This window comes from Electrophorus electricus, chromosome 11 (assembly GCF_041902795.1).
Source record: "Electrophorus electricus isolate QZ-2024a chromosome 11, ASM4190279v1, whole genome shotgun sequence".
NCBI classification, from domain to species: domain Eukaryota; kingdom Metazoa; phylum Chordata; class Actinopteri; order Gymnotiformes; family Gymnotidae; genus Electrophorus; species Electrophorus electricus.
In genome coordinates, this window is record NC_137507.1 from 24,956,692 (window position 1) to 24,977,069 (window position 20,378).

Sequence of the window (20,378 nt, forward strand, 5' to 3'; positions counted from 1 at the left end):
GTACTTGCTACAGTGAGGGTGGTGTAGTGGCAGAAGGGAGGTGGCTTGTGCAAGAATGCTTACCTCTCCATTCAGGAAGCAGTAGAGCAAAGCCACAACAAAACCCTGGAGATGAAAGAGCGTTGTCTATGTCTTCAAGCATAACCTCACATGCTTTTAAACAAGCTAATTTAAACATCCTACACTTAAACATTTCCATGTTGAAATATCACTTAACTAGGAAGTGAAACATGTGACCTTGGGTGGTCCTGCAAGCTTGGAGATATGTCCCATGCGACACGCTGCATTCATGATTCCTCTGACTGCACAGGTAGGGTCTTGCCCAAACACACACACACACACACACACACACACACACACCTGAAAGGAGCCTAGGCCAAGCTCAATGTAGAGTCGCGCAGTCTCTCCTGTGCTCTCGGGCAGGAAGGCGAACACAGTGTAGTGCATCCCAAACAGGGGAATGAGGAACAAAGTTGACTTGGCCAGCCTCCTGTCAAAACATCCACACAAGCCAGGGTTAGAGCCAACTGATACAGCGAGGGAGGATGGCGTGGGTGTGGTCCTATCTGCATAGCACAGGGACGCCACTTTTTCTTTGTTTGTTTCCGACAAACCTTAAGCCTAAATCACTATTCAAACCTTAAGCCTAAGACTAAACCACTAGTCAAACCTTAAGCCTAAGACTAAATCACTATTCAAATCTGTGCTCGGGGCGTCTGTCTATGGAGAAGTGTTTCCACTGCCTGACATCCATGCTAAGTGTCAATACACAATTGCACAGGCAAGTTTTATGTGTTTTAGCTTCCCTGTAACTCTAAGTATCTCCAACCCAGTGGCAAGAATGGTTGATTGCATTGTATCAAAAGCAGTTTTTGTGTCCACATAATGTAAACCAGCTGAGTTCAATCAGCTTTGATAGTCTTCCCCAGTGACTGAACTTAACGTTGTAAAAAATGATTTTATTTTGGTAGGATAAGGAGAGATATGGCTGATAACACTTTCAGAGCATCTAAACCAAGCTGCTGCAAGTGGTGGTGTCTTTCCTAAGTTCGCAGTCAACTAGTTTTAAAGTTAATCATTCAAATAGAAAATAAAGATGCAGAGAATAGCTCGTCCCGTCCTTTATTTCAGGTCAATGTTAACAAGCATTATTGAGGCAACCTCTGGAGAATGTCTAAGAATCAAACAAAGAATCCACATTTTTATACATTTGCCAAAAGTGATTATGTATTCACTCCAGCTTCTTTTACATATTAGTGTTTGCATTTGCCACCATTACATCCAAACCATACATTAGTTGATATATGCAAACTGATATTCACACCCACACCAGTTGGAACCCATTACCACTATACTCTAAGAGAAGACTTCTCTTGACCTTATCCTAAAGATGATTGTTTTTCTATATGGTCCTGAGCCTGGTGGAGAGATCATACATCTTACACTGATGTCTGCTGAAGCCTACCCAGGATCTTTTGCAGAAGCCTGCTGAGGCCTCTCCCTGTATACAAATCATTCTGAAAAGACATAGAATCTCCATACTCCATACTTATTAATATGTTTCCCCACCAAACTTCTTATCAATGTCATCTATTGCCCTCCAGGTTCCCTAGATCACTTCATTGATGAGCTCGACATCCTTCTGAGTCAATTCCCCATTGAAGGAAATCCACTCATTCTCCTTGGTGACTTCAACCTTCCATCAGACAAGCTGCATTCCTCCTGCATCCTTCTGCTGTTGACAGCATTTGACTCACAAAAGCGGGCAATGTTCTGGACCTGATCTTCACCCGTACCACCACAACATCGGACATCGCAGTCACCCCCCTCCACCTCTCGGACCATCACTTTCTATCCTTCTCTCTCTCCCTTCCTTCTCTTTCTATCCAGTCTTCTCCTACATGTTCCTCCTCCCTCCGTCACAATCTGCACTCCATAACAGAAACATTTCACTGCCACAGGAGAGAACTAAGGACTGCAGAGAGGTGGTGGAGGAAATCTCATGTAGATTCAGACCTAAGCTCATACAAGTCTCTCCTTTCCAAGTTCCCACTGGAAGTAACAAAGTCATCCTACTACAGAGAGAAATTCGAATCATCATCATTTGATCCATGCAAGCTCTTCACTATTTTTTCTTCTCTCCTTAATCCTCTCCTCCCCCTCCTTCCTCATCTCTTACTCCGGAGAATTTTATCACCTTCTTTGAGGAGAAGTTTGCAGCAATCCACCAGTCCTTTTCCTCTGTTCCCACTCCTCCAACCAATGTGCATTCCCCAACATCCAACTCTCTGACTTCTTTTTCTCTTCTCTCCACAGATGAAATTCTTCAACTCCTGACTTCCAGCAATCGGACTACATGTCCGCTGGATCCAATTCCTTCTGCTCTGTTCCAGACAATAACAAGAGAGCTGCTTGCTTTCATCCCTGTCATTATCAACAACTCTGGATACGTGCCTACTGCATTTAAAACTGCCAGGGTGGTACCAATCCTCAAGAAAGCCACACTTGACATCTCCAGCGTTACCAACTACAGACCAGTATCACTTCTCTCTTTCCTCTCAAAAGCCCTTGAACGAGTAGTTTATAATCAATTGTCTCTCTTTCTCATCCAGAACCAGCTGCATGATCCCAATCAGTCTGGCTACAAACCAGCACATTCTACAGAAACGGCACTCATAGCAGTGACTGAGAAACTTCATGCTGCAAAAAGTTCCAAACAGTCATCTGTTTTGAATCTTCTAGACCTTTCAGCAGCCTTTGACACATTGAACCACAACATTCTTCTCTCTATACTTTCCAGGCTTGGTGTGACTGGCTCTGCTTGGAGATGGTTTCAGTCCTACCTGGAGGGACGGTTCTATCAGTTTAAAAGGAAAAGATCCTGTACAACTGTACAATTGCAGCATTTTGAAGATCAGATGTAAAATTATGCATAAAAATGCAAAAATGGGTCTTTTATTTGCTTCTAGTATATAAAATCACACTCCAGAAGTTTACTGTTTGCTAATAGAACAAAGGGAAACAAAGGACGAGGATTAAAGCAGACACCTCTGCCACAGTGCCATGTGTGGTGATCGTTTTACTCGTGAGGGTTTCACTCATGCGTGAAGAATGCTCTAGCAGCTGGAGCCTGAGCCTTGCAAAGCCATGCTCTAATTGGCAGAAACAATGTCTGTCCCCTGAGGAGAGCAGAGGAGCATTGGTCTTCATCTTTCTCACACACACACACGCACGCACGCAGTGTCTGTGCTGACTGTGTTCGATATTCTTAAATTCCGAAAGCAATTATTTATTTTTTTCATAATTTTTTATATAAAGTGCTGCTCAGATGAGGTAAAGGATCAGATTTTGTAGTCCTCAAACAAAGTATTTGCTCCACAGAAACAGAAATATTTAAAATAGATTTACTACAGACACTCTGACACATCCAGATCACTAAGTGTCAGTATAATTGCTGTTTTGTTTTGTTTTGTTTTAGAATTAGAATTATGGCTTATTGCTCCTTTAAATGTAATTTTTCATAACCTCAAGTTTTTGGTCATTTTGAAGGCAATCTAAAAACTGTTACATGTGATTCAAAAGAAAAATATCAAAAGCAGCAAACCCCCAGGGTGGTCACTCTCTTGTTGTATTCATTTGCCTTTCCATTTCCTGTAGACACTGCCTTACCACAAAGTTCCTAATGCCTAAATACCTCCGAAATTTCCCCAAACAAACAAACACTCCACAATCAGCATTTGTTCTGGGGTATTGTGTCTATATGTCTTTCTGCAGTAGCTGGTGTTTAGTGCATTCCATGTCACACTGCTAGCACAGACACACTTCCCATAGTCACAACTCACATGAAGTGGCTTGAGTCATTGCCACCCATGCCTGGAGACTTGAGCTTCTGAACCAGGATCCGGATCACACTCAGGAAGATGATGATGTTTGCCTGAGAGAGAATGAATACAGATTTAAATACGCCCCTGCTCCCCAGTACCACCCCACCCCCACCATCGGAAGTACACCACATGAACTGTTGCATTGAAGCTTATGCCAAAGGCATCTTGTATCTTTACTCACAAATAAGGACGCTGTTATTGGACCCTTGATTATCCACCAGACAGCAGTAAAATCAGTGTCATCCCAGCACCTGCAAACGGATGGGAAAAAATAAGACCCATCAATGGTCACACTAAACAAACATCTTGTATGAACATATTTGTGGAATGTTAAAGGTCAACATACCCTCGGTTGTCATATAATTTTCTAGTCAAAACCCAAACAATAAGGACCAGCGATGGTAAACCTACAACACAGAAGATGGAGCATACTACCAATCTAACTCCATTAATAATATCCATAGAACATGAACAGCATGAAAATGTGAAAAACATTCTTAAAAAATAAAAAATAAAAACCTCCAAACAACCTTTCTAAAAAAACTAAACTGTCAGGATGGTGAAGTCTCTCTGAAGCACAATTAAACACAAGCTTTTATCTGAACATAAGACTGGTTTCGATGATGCACTGACCCCAACCAATCAGGATGTACCACCAGAAGTACTTCCTCTGGGAGACGAAGGTGAGTGCGAGCAGGGTCTGCAGGTACATGCCCTCCACCAGCAGCCAGAAGTAATTAGCCAGGATGCTGAACTGGAAGAAGGCCACAGCAGATTTGCATGCCATCTGGAAAAGACAGCAAGTAGGTAAACTCTGAAGTCAAAACAATCCAAACGCATTAATGCAGTTCTTAGTGTACAAGTCAGCTAGTAAACATGTCAAACAGGAGATAATTATCAGGGGACGGAAGTTTAAAGAATTTCAAAGGTTCTGACCCCATTATTTTCTTTTAAAAATTATATAATAGTATGTCTGTATATTAGTTAAATATTGCTGGTAATATTGTCATCTTCGAAACTGTCAAAACAGAAATCTTAAAAACAAGCACTTCTGTGTCGTTGTATCTTTATAATCACATAATGCGTTCTTGAGGCATGGAAGAGAGATATGTAATAAGGTCAATGTCTCATAAAAAAATGGATTCTCATTTACAGTCCATATCTACCCACACAACCACAGGCAGGAAATGAAATATGCTTTGGAGGGTGTTTCACAGCAGTGTCTGACTTGTAATGTCACACAGAGTTTGTGCCATAATTGCCTACTTGAAGGGTTTTCTTCATGTTTCAAGACTTCTTTTGACATTCTATTGCTACTTCCCGTGCTTGGAATTTCCCACATGCACACGCACATGCATATGCACGCGCACACACACACACATTTACTTATGTGTAAATTTTCTGTAATGCCACATTTCTACTTACATCACATGTAAATAACCTGCCCCAGTTCCCCTCCAGAGAACTCTCCCATTTTTCATTACCACACCTATCCGCTTATATTAGTATGTCAAAGACAAAAAGAACAAGGAGTGTTTTGGTAGAGCTGCATCTACATAGGGCACTCAGTGTCACAATACATGGCCAGTGCTCCTACATAACCCATAGGCCATAAATTTAAGCTCTGAAGCATAAAATAATAGCTGTAATAGTAAAAGGAGCTAAATGTAATAAAAACATTTGAAGGTAATCCCATTTTAATTCCTATTTAATTGTTATTGTGCTACTTTCCTCCATATGAACAATAAAAATGGAATAATGATGTATTGTGTAGTCATTCCAGGCTATAGTGTAAACAGATTGCTTACAGAGAGCTTACGTATCAGCTGGTGAAGGGCCTCTGTCCGAAACATCCAGTTTCTCTGGAAAACTTATGTACTTTTCCTGTATCTATATCCGTGACTGCAGTACACTGCAGTTTCTCACCTGTAATCTACATGTATTATAAACACTGAATGAATGGTCACTTTGTTAGAGACACCTTCCCTTTCATGATTAGCGCTTCCCTGTATGGAAATTGGACACGGAAGGGGAGGACAGCGAGGACAAACACACGTGCAAAGTGCCGACGTCTTGGATGTTACGTTAAACGGAACTGACGAGGGAAGCCATAACGAGTGTGACAAATAGAATAAATAAAAACTAAGTTTTAATAACAAATAAACAAACAAACACTGAACAGAATCAAAGACAGACAGCAATAATGGGTACACATTAACGGGAAAGGCAGTGCTGTCCGCAAACACAGAGGCAGAGTACAAATGAGATCTAAACAAACACATAGGCGCAAGGAGCTAGGTGTGACACGTGATCGTACCACAAACACAATGAGAGGCAGAAACACACTCTTACCAAAACAAAGCGAGACTAAGACCGACGAGAACTAACCAGCAACCATGGGAGACATATTACCAAACATATATCAGCGAAGGCGCGAGGACAAACGAAGGCTAACCAGAAACAATGACCGACAAAGAAGATACATAGGGATGGGGGTTTTGTAAGACTACAATCAGGGATAAATTAGAAACAGCTGGAGACAAAGGGGAGGAGACAGGGAATCATAGAGAACGATGAACACCCAGAGGTTACTAGGTTGCCTGGGAAACGGGGAACGCTCCGATCTGTAGACGTGACATGGACAAGTGACTCTTGATTGCATCATAAGATCAGGCAAGCAAGCTTTCCATGGATCAGCTTCAGTGTGAATGCACATTAGAATGGGAAAATCAAGCAATCTGAGTGACTTCGAACAAGGCACGGTCCTCTGTGCTAGACTAAATGTCAGTGCCTCCATCTAATTTGCAGCAAGAAGCTATCCTATATCTGTGTGGGCCAAGATTCCTGCAGGACAATTTCAACATGTGGAATCTTTGCCATGATGAATTACTGCGGTTCTAAGGGCCAAATGAGGTCCAATGCAATACTAGATGGGTGTCTCTAATAAAGTGGCCATTCATTGTTGTGTATATACAGTATAGCTTTAGATCCCTAGTAATGTTTCCCTGAAGATTATTGATCAACCCATCCTTTGGTATGAGCTTCACTAATTTGTTATGGAAGTCTTTGAATAGGTTTTAGTAGTGTTTTTTGTGTACTGAAATACTGAAAGATGAATCAAGACAAATGCCACTGTTTCTCTCTCTCTCGCGCTCTCTCTCTCTCGCACTCTCTCTCTTACTGTGGACATGAAGCAATGGTCCAAAGACTCATCAGAGAAAAGAACGGCATCCTTAATGAAGACTGCACTGGCCCGGAGAATGAAGGAAGCAAACAGGTTGATGTGTATGTAATTCCTGGTACAGTGGAACTTCCTGCAATAGAAGTCACGCTTTAGATCTTGAAGGGTACTGAGGACAATTGAGATTAATGACACAAGTAAACCTTATAAGCAGGAAGGCATTGTTTTAAATGGCTGCACATTAATCATTTTACATTAATTAAAGGTTCACAAAGCTCAAAGGACAAAAAACACCAATTTACCTGAAGGAAGTGAAGACTATGATTGCTGTTATGAGTGATATAAGTGAGGTGGCGTATCCAACTGTGTATACCTTCTTGAACATTGAGAAGTAGCTTGTCTGGAAAACCAAAAGCACAGGTCAAGCCCCATTCTGAGATAGAGGCCACATGGATGTAGCCATCACTTTATTCCCACTAAGCAACATGTGACTCAGTTCACGTGTTGCTATAGATTAATATCTGTTCTCATGCTGAATGGAACTGTGACGATCATCATCAAGAGCATCATCAAGAAGAGAAGGTCATTTCTGAGATGACCATCTGGAATGCGGGTCAGAAAGGCACTACTGTCAAGCCACACAGAAGTCCATTTACCTCTTCAGGCTCTGCATCATCTCCAAAGTCACAGGCTTCTCCATAAGGTGGGTATGGGTCACCCCAGCCCTCTGCTGTGCAGTTCCTGTATATGTAACCTGTAAGCTTCAGCAGATCAGTAATAATTCAAAGTGCTCAGCTTCTTCTACACTGCTATCACTTTGCATAGTTCCATAATTCGCAGTTTTTTATATAGTGCCAAAGCATTCCATAGTAATCACTTCTGGTACACTAGCTGCCAAGTATGCTTGCACCTTAGAAATTCTAAGCTGTTAGCAAGTGAGACATGCGGTGTCTGCAGTAGTCTCAGTATTTGAGGCTTAGAAGAGGACATTCTCACAAAAGTAAAAAAAATTGACAGGGTTTCCTTTCAGAATTCCATTAATCTTTGTTACTTAAAAATGTACTAAAAATGTACTATGTGTGAAATAAATCTTGCAAAAATTGCCTGCTATAGACAAAGTGCGTAGGCATCCCCCGCACTGCTGCCTGGATCCCTGGGCATTGGGGCGAGGACCGCGACCATCATCTGCATGCAGTCTGGAGGCGGCGGCGGCGAGGAACACCCCCAGGAATTTCTTGGGGGTGCTGAGGCTACCGAGCCAGGACTGAGGATAGCCGAAGAGCTCCCCGAGGACGGCGATGATGGCGGTTTGGTGGAGCTGGCTAGGTCTCTGGCTAGTGAGGGCAAAGCCCAAGTTCCTCCCCTTCCGTGGGCTCGCTGGCAAAACTGCCCAAAGCCTGCCCATTCTCCTATAGCAGCTGGTGAGAGGAGGACTGTTAGGGGAGGCTGCACACCTGGAACCGGGCTTTACGTGCACCCCCACGGGTCCGATTGGCCCAAGGACACGTCTACAGCACCTGCGGGATTAGCAGGCGCTGCAGCACTGCACCTTATATGTTTGTGGACTGGCCCTATTGTTTATGTGTATTTGTGCTTGGTGCGTGTTTTTAGGCGCATCACGTCGTAGGAAGCGTACCGGACGGACCCGAGAAAGGCAGGAAATCTGCCTTTCTCCCTCGTTTGGGGAAGTCTCCCAGGTGGGAGGTCCCTGGCCTGCTTTGTGTTGGGTGGGCACCAGGCAGTGCCGTGTCTTGTCTGTGTGTTCGCACGGCATCCTGGAGTTTGCTATCCTGGAAGGGAAAGCGTCAGGAACCGTGCCTCTAGGGAGGGGTCATCTTTGGGGAATGCTCCCCCCCACACTTCACATGGAGAGTATCGGTAGACCCAGAGAGAGGCAGTGACGCTGCCTCTTTCCTTCTACGGAAGTCTCCCCGGTTGGCAGTTCCTGGCCTGTCTGGTAGTAGGTGGGCACCCAGCAGAGCCGTGCAGTGTGTGTGTGTATGCATGGCAGCCTGGGATTCGCAGTCCCAAAGGTAGACACTTCGGGAGCCGCGCCCCTTGGGAGGGGGTTCTGTCATGGACAGCTCCTCCCTCATAAGTCACGTGGTAAGGCCCACCGCGTGCAGGTGCCCCACACCCTGCGGCACTCGGGCCAGCAGCAACATTATAGTGTCACAGCCATAATTAAGCAAATGCAATCAGTGCCATGATTCTTGTTTAGTTTGGCAGGAGAATGATATTTGCAACAAACTTAATCAGGGCATTAATACAAAAACCCCAGCTGTCCATCACAAGACACAGGCAGCAGAACACACCTGTGTGGGGATCTGTGAGAGTTTTCTCACACGCACAAATGCTGGATGTCTGTGATTATGGTGTTAGGGTTAAGCAGGACACAAGCCTATGGTCAATAACCCTTCTCCAAACAAACAGCTCTGCTCATTGTAACCGCTGAGCACTTGTGGTGGAATTAAGAATATCGACACAAACCCAGGCACATTTTTAGAAAGAACATGTAATCCCATGTCTCATGTGGATTTAGGAAAAAGTAATGAAAGACTTGCAATGTTCAGATCATTATGCAAAAAGGGGTGTACTGCAATGTCAGCAGCCTCCTCTTTTGGACTAAATGTAGATGTTTGTGGATACCACCATCTCAGAAATATTGAAATATGACTTCTTTTTTTTTTAAATTTGTAAATTATTTGGCAAATCATAAAGTAGTTTTAACATTTTGTTATCTGACTAAGAAAAGAATAAAGTATGTTTTTCCCCCTCAGATACAACCTTAGCAATCTGAACAGGTCCTCGGGACCTGGCCTTCAAATAAATCGGCTTTCACCTCTAAAATCCATTTCACTCAGCACTACAGCCTGTAGAAACAGCAAAGACTCTGCTACCTCAGATTTTCTGCATCCCGCTCCTCTCTCTCACCTCACTATAAGCTTGTAGGGAGCAGGTGGCCCACTTTCTGAATATAGATCATGCATATTAATGGAATAAAAGAACTTTCATTGGTCAACTGAGAACAATTTGATAAAATGTAATCGATATTACTGTAATAGAGAAAAGACTACAAATACTCCAAAATGATCTGAAGGATTAGTTATGAAAGGTTGATCCAGTGCCTCTTGACACATCCATTTAAGTGGTGTTAATAATACATAAACCACAAAATCATTGGTGATTAGCATGCCTGAGTGATAATAGTGATTAAACTATATGCTAATGCAAGGTTCAGGGGAGTATTACCAAAACAACCCTCTTGTATCAAAACACTCTTGATGACAGTGATAGGAATGACAATGTGCTATACTGACTGGGAAAAACATTATCATTGTTGTTTTTCAGGATTTGCATCTTTTGAATACTTAAAATCAGAGCTCTTGAGTAAAATTTTAATTAAACTGAGTTTAATTAATCTGAGTTCACTGACTTCTTTTGATGCAAAGCATCCATATCTTATTAGCTTCATATTCAGAATCAATGTGCAATTTCCAAACAGACAGAATATGGTTCTGTTTTTTAGTTAGAATGTACCTCTATTTGATCCTGTAGTAAGAAATGGCATTAACTGCATTCAATCCAGCAAGTCACAGGTGGCCAGAAAGAAAAAAAAAAAGTAAAACAAAAGTATATCAAAATGACCTTCTTCCTTTACACTTGTTTTAAGCACTTTCTTTGAAGGCTTCTTTGCTCCAACTTCAGCCAATATATGCTCAGAAGTAACAGGTATTGTGCTTGAGTACAGTTTTCAGCATTCTTCCAAATGCTGCCAGCGAAAAGGAGGGCAAGAAAGTTAACTTCTACTGCTACCTCCGCCGTTGTTCTTTTGGGCTTCTGTGTAACAGAACAGTACTTCTGCCCGATTCATAGCATCCTGTAGACCACTGACCTGTAAAACCGGCATGACGTCTATACTGGACATGCATCTCCAGGGACACCTGGAGTCGCGCAACCCTGACGCGCATTTCCCTCGAGCTACAGATTCGAGGCATTCCACTATACAGCTTTCTGATTTAGGTCACAAGACGTCTGTGTAATGAACGCTTCATGGCCTGCTACCTCTCTGTACGTCAGCAAAGCGGCAAAACCAGAAGCGTCTGGACCGCTGTTGAAATGCAGTGGCGTATGGTGACAAGAGTCTTTGAGTATCAAAGGGAAGGTTATTATCTGCTTTTAAATTCAATTTTACAGAGGTCTGTGACCCACTTTAACATACTGCCGAAGTGCCAAGGGGCCATTATGAATACTTGCCAAAAAAAAAGTAGGTTTTAGTGTCTGATTCAAAAGACCATGATGAGAAAGAATGCTCAAAATAGCTTTCTTTTGCTCAAAATAACAAAAGCTCAAAATATTCAAGATGGGGGAATTTTCTTCCTTCTCATTTCTGTTTCCTTTATGAGACCATTCAAATCCATAGAAAGCAAAAAGATGCTCCTCTATGGTTCCTCACGTTGATTCCTCACATAATCATGACCTCCCCTAGCACCGAGTCATTTTCAGTGACTAAATTATTAGTAATGAAAGCTGACCTTGCTTGCTGGAGAAGTGCTGGAAGACTTCAGAGCAGGACACATTGACCACCTGGCCGACATCCGCTCGAAACCAGCATCGGATCTCATCCCACTCCGTTCTGCAACCTAAGATGAACATCGTGGAACATGTTCAAACAGCATCACTCAGCCAGTTTGTTTCTTAAGCAATATGGGCAGCTGGCAAAAACTGAGGGAGAGAGATAGATATCTAGATAGATAAGGGTTGGCCTTAAAGGTACTAACACAAAAATTGCATGCAAACTGCATCTTCCTTGAGGACATTAAGACTCATGTTTTGCAGAATGACCTAGATTAGAGATTTAGAAGCACAGCACTTATATGGTCAATGGAAATGGAGCAACAACCTATTTACTGTTTGCTAAAGCCTAAGCTATTTGCACTGTTACTTATCGAAAAGACCAAATCTCTCAGCCAGGAGGGCTGAGTGTTTTGAACATTTACACACCAATTGTTGAGTTGCTGCATGGATTCAAAACCTACTCCTGGTGTCATGTTTGCTTAGGTCCTCAATGGTATGAAATGCATCATTTCCAAGATGCAGTTGACTACAAAAATAAATTTGAGTAGTAAGTATTTTCAGTTCCTGATGGTCCTGGGCTAATCACAGCTAACTAGGCTTGAAGGTTACACTGAGTTATGACCATAACCTCAAAATAAATGGAACATGCTCAGATAACCCTGTGCATTACACTAAAGTGGATGTGAACCAGAAGCAACTCTCGTTTCTAAAGCCTGTAGTTAAAATAAATGAATGTCAACATTTGAGGTAGGTAGTGAACGTAGACTAATCCATGTGTTTTGACAAGCTGCAAAGATGGTTGAGATGATGATGTCTACTAAAAAAGCAAATACATAGAGCAAAATAAAGGAAAAACATGTAGGCATTGATGTGACACCCCTATAAAGACCAAAAGAAAAAAGTCCCCAGCTTCTGAGGTTTAGGATGGTTAGTACACATTTAGGAGAATATTACTTATACAGTGAGAGATTAATGTTCTTTCAATTTCTTATCATTGTTACTGTTTCTACATATTGCTGAAGTTATATTATAAACAAATTATTTTGAGAGTCAACCAGGGTGTGAAGACTGAGGGTCTCCCACTGAAGCAACTTCATGTTTGCTACATGGGTCATGTAAAGTCTGTGCCGTTCTGGATCAAATTCATGTATACAACAAATAGCAATTTCCAGTCTTTACGCTGATATGCTTCTTCCTGCGTTCTACTTCCACCCTCTGATGCTAGGAAAACATGCCCACTCCTAAACACAATTAACACATACCATCTGGATCAATTAGGCAAGTCACGGGTGCTCCTCCTGTCTCCTGCGCTGGACATGCACTCTCACAAACTCACTTCTATTCATATAGCTTTTATTCATCTCCACCGGGAGAGATGAAATCAGCAAGAGCCACAACTCATTTCAGATTAACAATGCCTCTGTGAAGTATTCTGCAGATGAATTCTGACAGTTTAGACTCTTTTACACAGAGAAATTCCCATAGCTGCTCTGACGCCACCTGTCCTCTCATCTAACCAGAGTATTCATGCTGCTTTGCTCCTATGAAAGACATGAGTTTTAAACAGGAGAGCCTCACAGACACTTGGGCCATTATGCAATGCAAATTCTAATCTGTCCTAATGCAATGCAAATTCTAATGTGTCCAAGAATGTGAAATCAAATGAAGGATTGTAAAGGTGAAGTGTGCAGATGCCTACATCACAACCCACCAACCCACCTCCCGCACTCAGAATGAAATTTTATAGTTCTGCATTCTGAATTTCTGCTCCAAGCATGTACATTCTGGTTTACACCCAGATGCTTGAACATGACCTGAAAGCTAGGAGTAGCTGCTGGGAACACACAGCCTAGTTACAGTTTATTTCTGCTTCATCCTAAGAAGCACCATCATGACACGTTCAATTAAAGTAATATTGTTAAGACACTCCGATCACACCTAAATATATATAACTAGGTGGAGTGAATTTAACTAAAGCTCTAGCTTCATGCCATATATATTACAATGGCTCATATACAACAGCTGTTAGCCCCAGACTATCTGTCCTCTGCTTTTTTGTCACATCTTACTGAGACTTTATAGTGAGCAGAGAGCTGATTTTCTGGATGCTGATCAAGTACTGGACTAAGAATGCAGTATTTGTGGAGAACTCCTGTTGGAAATATATTCCAGAGACATGGCATAATCTGGGTTCTAAAAACTGACCCACAAGGATTAAAATTATCTATTAGCTATATCATATGAAAACCTTATAACGATGACATGAACACATTACTTTTGTGAATAGAGACTTTGATTTAACACAGTTTCTTTCTACAGAATTAATTACAATAATTGCATATACCATGGAAACACAGCACAGTGGACTACAGAATAGAGCACTAAATAAGACTTCAGCAGTAGCAGACGACTGTTTGCGTACCCCATGGTCCAGTCTGGATCTTGCGCTCTCTCCTCCTGGTCTGATTGCAGAGTTCCTGGGCCCTTAAGTGCTGGGAAATGATGGCACAGTCTGGATGGATGGCCTGTACCTGCCAGTGCAGTAGAAAGACCAAAATGAGGCACACAGAGACCTGTATTGAGGCAGTCTGTGAATGGAAATTTGACTGAATGGTAGCATAGAAAAGTCAGAGAGCCTATTCAATAGAGCAAGGTGAACGGAATGTATGAATTATTTACTAGGGCATTGCTTAAAAAATGGATCCAAGGTGGAGTTTTCACTCAGAAGATGCTGTCCATTGATCAAAATGTCAGCATTTGTTGTAGTGTGTCCTTTGTAGAAGCTAGAAATGCAGGTCTTAACTGGCAGTTAGATCACAATTGATTACTAACTGATTTTTAAAAATAAATATAGTCATGGGACATCAGAATATTGAAGTGATAAAGCAATAGTAATTTTCTGAAGTACTGAAGGAGGATAGGAATGCATAGGCCAAATTCTGTATGCAAGACGTCAGTGACATGCAGAGCAAGATATTTAAACTTCTTTTTATGTATTATTGGTTGTAGACATTGCAATCAAAACCACTAATTATGACTCGTCATAAGGGAATATAGTTATCTTCGTAAATAAGGCACCACAATGGTGTTGTCTTCAAAACATCACTCAATATACATACATTAAATGGTAACAAAACAGACTTTACAAATAAACGTAGTATAGGCACTGCGAACGGTCAAATTTTAAATTTAATTTTAAATAACTTTATTTGGCTAAACAGCGTTGAATTTAAGGGTTTTACCACTACATGAGCTTCTCGTTTTTCACAAGCCATATCACTGCAAGACATTATCAAAAACATAAGGGTTATAGCCTACTTTGTAGGCTAATATTAGATATAAAGAAAAGACTAATTAGAAAACGCGTTTTCAGTAAAAGTCATACTGTGAAACCATGCAGAAACTCACAGTTCTCCAAAAAGTAGCTAGAATCCATAAATACAATGCGGCCATGTTCAAACGTCCCAGATAATTAGAATATTCTTAACTCTGCTTAAAACAAGTCTGCTTTCAAACCATTTTGATTATCCAGGATAGTAAATACAATCCCATGCACAAATGTCGAACAGACACACAGTCGGATATCTTCCCACAGCCGGAATTCCGGAGAATCCTTCAGTTATCCGTGTAGACGCGAGACGCCCCATTCGCAAGCGAACACAGTCGCGCGTTGACGTTTGAACGGAATCGCACCGACAGAGCGCTGCAGCGACTTCATCGGATGCGACTGTAGCAGGCAACAGCCTATTTCTGTTCTCCTTTTACCATGTAGTTGCTCCGGTTACATTATGAATTACATATATATGGTATTTGTGCCCGAGTGTAATGTGTTGACGTTTGTTAAAAGCAGAATAACGCTACAGTTTGCAATGTGAGAGTTATTTAGGAATTGAGTAAGTTTAGTAGTAAGTATACTGTGCTTATTTACAGTAAAATCACAAAATCAATGTGAAGCCCGTTTTTCAACCACTGGATATTAGGTAGTTGCATGTGTGGAGTATAATAATAATAATAATTAAGGTTTTAAACTGGAAAAAAATAAGTAACCTGATTACCTTCATTTTTTGAGTCTACTGAAGCTCAAATTGTGTGTTAACACAATGTAAGTACAGTTACATAAGGCCATCTTTGCAGCACTGGTGAATCTAAACTAATCTGACAAAAGAGGGAAAGTCATGATAACAAAAATATATATATTTTTACAATTTAGCTCAATATATCAAATACCTAAAATATCAACACATTAAGTAATTCACCCTCAAACTTAATCACTAGATAAATGCAAAAATAGCAGCATGTGACATTGTTGTTGATTCAACTGCTATAATTACTGTAGTATTAAAAACTGTATACATTTTTTTGCTTTAACAACAACAACAATAGTAATAACACATTTAAAAATAACACAAAAGCAGTGACAATAATATTGTTCTTGAGGTTTTTGGTAGCTAATGGACAAATTATTTTCCTTATTTTAAGTAACAAACACTGCTGTACAGGCTTGTGGCCTTGGGTTGTAAACATTTAGCAAGTTGAAGTTTTACACTAGTCAGCTCAACCTACCAAATCTAAGATCAGCTTGAAACACCATGCTTCAAGTCTCATAGAAGACAAGCATCAAGACTATTCTCTGTCCTGGCTCCTAGATGGTGCAATGAACTTATGCTTGCTGTCCGGACAGCAGAGTCCCATACAGTCCACAAACTCTAGTACTTATTGTTTATTGCACTTATTGTCTGAGATAGATCTTATGAATTTTGCACTTCTAGGCATCAGCATTGATCCCTGTATTTCTACAGTATTCTAGATCATTGGTATATTAGACTCTAACTTACTCTACTGGCTAGAATGTATTCTATGAGTAAATGACAAAGCACTTTTGTAAGTCCCGCTGGATGTGCTACAGGCAGTGGTAGCTCTGTGGTTAAGGCACTTCACTTTTAATTAAAAGGTTATTGGTTCAAGCCCCACCAGTTCCAAGTTGTCCTTTTGGGCCCCTGAGCAAGGTGCTTAACCCTCAATTGTGCAGTTTGTTCTCATACATAATTGTAAGGGTTTTTTTATATATATATATATATATATAAAAGCATCAGCTGTATGCTTTATTCCATGTGCCAGGGTGGCCGAGTGGTTAAGGCGTTGGACTTAAGATCCAATAGATGAATGTCTGCGTGGGTTCGACCCCCACCCCTGGCAATGCTTAGATTTAGCTCACAACTTGAACAAAAGCACTTAACGGGCAAAAAGCAATAGCCACATTTGTTGGCAGCCGTTAATTACCGGTTGTATTCTCACAGTGATAGCTCACAGGAATTCCATGCAACACCAACTGACCCAAAGTGTTGCGGTCTCTATGGCAATGTCATGTTTATCACATCACTTATGTTCTGTTTCTATGTTCAATTTTGACCATTAACAATTTAAAAATAAACAGTCTATAATGTTTTGCAATTGCTTATCCAGTCCTTTCTCACCTCAAGACTGGACTACTCAACTCACTCTTGGCAGGCTTCCCTGTACATACTACTAGAAAACTAAAGTTTTCACTGGCTTCATGAAGTCACCCACATCATATTTAAAAGTCTATATTTGGAGTTATATAATACTGCTAAATGCTGTTAATTGCAATGGAGTAAAATCTAAAACATGCTTATATACTCATTTCCTTTTAAATTGATCTGTTCTTCTGTCTAATTTACTGAGTGTCACACCATAATGTAAGCTCCGTGCAGAAACCCAGAGCTTTAGCCTTTTGGCATATGTTAGCGTCTGCTAGTCAGGCTTGAGCCCCAATGGGTGTCACTTTGCTGGACTAAACACGTGGCCATCCTGCTTGTGGTTCAACCTTGGCCTCACTTTCCAGTGGGTGATAAGGGCTCATTAGAGCAGTCGGAACCCTCTGATTGCAGTAATTCTGGGTGACATGAGCAAGGCGAGATTCCAGTTTGATGGTTCTAGATGTGCACATTGCTATCTGAGAAAAAGGAACTGGAGGAGAGATTAATTTTATGTGTGCTTTCTTCAAATAAAAATATGTGCATGTCACGGTAAGTGCAATGTGACAGAAAATTGGCAGGATGTTAAGGCCATACAGTGACACGATAGCCATGAATATAGCAAGCTGCAAGCCTCGACAAGCTCTACAAAACACTGAGCCTCCATCTCTTGCTTTGCCTGCCCAATTCTACACAAACTAGGAGTTAATTATGGTTTTACGCTGCATTTTCAATAGCTGCAAATAATGGACATTGTGTTATCACAATGACAATGCAAAGAGAAAAAAACGAGGATTGCACGTTAATTTGTATTTCAGAAAGCAACATTTATCATTGTAAAATATCCAAATGCCCTAAATTTAGCAAATGAAAGTATTTAATTAAACATATGTCCACCCTACAATCCTGTAGCAACACATGGAATGGAACAATAATTCCACAAAAACTGCATTAGAGTTTAGCCAGCTCAAATGCCACTGAGGTTAATTTAAATATAATAACTCTATTTTGATTAATTAATCTGTTTACCAATAGTTTATTTTGGTTCTTTTGAGAAGCCATCATGGAGCTTACTCATGATAGAAAAATTAATTCCATGAGACAGCAGAGAAGAAAACACTGCATACAAACCTACCACTCAGATATCCATATGATCCACATCTGTTTCAGATGTTTGTCTGTCACTTTCATACTGGTTGCATGAACCAAAGTGTAAGTCACAGAAAAAGCAACATGGTAGGGGAGTTAGGTCTACTTCCTCAGTTACAGAGCTTAAATAATCATTATTCCTGCTAGTTAACAGTAAGTCTGTTTGAAGAATGCAAACAACATATCTTGTACTTTACAAGTTTGGGAACAGAAGAAGTCATTTCCACACAATGGCGTCAACGTATTCTATTAAAATTAAGTCATATTAAATACTTTTTAACTTTTAGCTTTTTGGTTTTTAAGCTGTGATCACGTCTGAGAGATAGATTTCATATAGCTGTTGTAATAGCTATATGAGTATTTCCAATCGCCATCATATATTCTTTAGTAACTCATTACATCAAAAGTGAGATTTTTCCTTTACTTCAATCCAAGTGCAAAGAGCACAAGGGGACAAGTGCAAACTCCAATGTTAAACTCCTTCAGTGACATCCTCCTCAGCTTTCTGGAAAGCTCTGTAACACAGAGTGCCAATTCCACCACCTCATCCTTCAAAGAACTTCAGGTATCCTCAGTAGTAATGTGACCCAAGATGGCTGAGAAGTTAGGGACCTGAAGATCCCAGAGCCAATGGAGAAACATCCTCTTAAGCTGTATCCCACACTTGGTCATCACTGGTCAGAAACAGTATGGGAGCCCCAGAATAAGAGCAAAGGTGTGTAGCATAAAAAAATATTATCTCATTTTATAATATGTGCACAATGTGGTTGGTGGTGTTTACATATTACATGATGTAGTCACTGTACATTGCTGGTTTAAAGAACCAGGGCTATTCTTCCTTTGGATGTTTCCATCACTTGGGATTGCCACATATATTGCCAATGCTGTAGTGTGAACATTCCAAAATTAATGTTTGTCTCCAAGTTGTGAATTTATAATGGAATGGGCAGCCATTGTGTAGGATTGCTCTGCATAGACATGTAAAGAATAAGAAGTAATTTTATAATAGGTGAGCACTATATTAGTACTTGGTGCACAGTAGAACAACAGTTATTAGCAGTGCCAGGATGGCTGAGAGGTTAAGGTGTTGGACTTATGATCCAATGGGCAAAAGCCCACATGGGTTTGAACTCCAATCCTGGTAACTGCTAGATTTTCTAGTGAGTCAGGCTGTGTATTTATAAATATTAACCCATGCACCTTCTTACCAGAATGGTGCGACAACGTTATCTGTCATGCTTTGGAATTGCTTACCAGATACTTACACTGTGTGCACAATTATTAGAGTATTTTGACCACATCATAATTTTATGCATATTTTCCAAATCCAAGCTGTATAAACTTGAATGCTTATTGGATTTAAGCATATCCAGTTTATATGTATTTGTGTAACTAGGCAGGGTGTGGCCTAAGAATATCAACACCCTATCTCAAGATGTGCATAATTATTAGGCAGCTTCTTTTCCTCAGGCAACATGGTACAAAAAAACTCTGAAAAGCCAAAATTTGTAAAAAGTATTTCAGAGGGATGCAGCACTCTTAAAATTGCTAAGATATTGGGGTGTGATCACAGAACCATCACATCTTTTGTTGCAAACAGTCAACAGGGTCACAAGAAATGTGTTCAGAAAAAAAGACGCAAAATAACTGCCACAGTTGTCCGAATTACAGACTGTGCAAAGGAGCCTCTATGACAATCCCAACTCTAGTAGTAGAATTCAAGATGCTGGTATGGAAAGCACAACAAGATACACAACCAAGTGGCAAGGATCAGATACAGAAATATATGCAAATCATATGAGCTGGACACTCCCAAGTTCATAGGAAGAACCACAGAGTGGTGGAGCACTTTAGGACGCGATACCTAATTTAGAGGAGTGGTCCAACAGGTCCTAGGAATGACATCATCATTGTCGTTCCAGAAAAAGCACACCGAGGAGCAATGAAAATACTGCACAGCACGCTCAAATTCCCAGGACTCCTTTTTTAAAATCAAAATTTGTAAAAAAGAAAAGAAATGGAAAACAAACAACACCTTGCAACTGATGCAGGTGGGCGCTACTTTGACAGACCCAACGCGTCTCACTTATT

The 20,378-nt window shown here is 40.8% G+C and overlaps 1 protein-coding gene and 1 non-coding gene across 2 annotated transcripts in view; one reads left to right on the plus strand and one right to left on the minus strand.

The window, feature by feature from the left end:
- ghrhra (growth hormone releasing hormone receptor a) overlaps window positions 1-20,378 on the minus strand; it is a 35,809-nt gene that overhangs the window by 1,527 nt on the left and 13,904 nt on the right. The window contains exons 3-13 of the mRNA XM_035528058.2: window positions 14,066-14,174; window positions 11,601-11,708; window positions 7,722-7,819; window positions 7,368-7,465; window positions 7,066-7,198; window positions 4,518-4,671; window positions 4,231-4,291; window positions 4,066-4,135; window positions 3,843-3,934; window positions 361-490; window positions 64-105 (exon numbers count right to left, since the gene is read on the minus strand). Coding sequence (XP_035383951.2) covers window positions 64-105; window positions 361-490; window positions 3,843-3,934; window positions 4,066-4,135; window positions 4,231-4,291; window positions 4,518-4,671; window positions 7,066-7,198; window positions 7,368-7,465; window positions 7,722-7,819; window positions 11,601-11,708; window positions 14,066-14,174 — 1,095 coding nt within the window. The remainder of the gene's footprint in view (window positions 1-63; window positions 106-360; window positions 491-3,842; window positions 3,935-4,065; window positions 4,136-4,230; window positions 4,292-4,517; window positions 4,672-7,065; window positions 7,199-7,367; window positions 7,466-7,721; window positions 7,820-11,600; window positions 11,709-14,065; window positions 14,175-20,378) is intronic.
- trnal-uaa (transfer RNA leucine (anticodon UAA)) lies at window positions 16,757-16,839 on the plus strand. The gene has a single exon. It is a non-coding gene; the product is annotated as a tRNA-Leu (tRNA).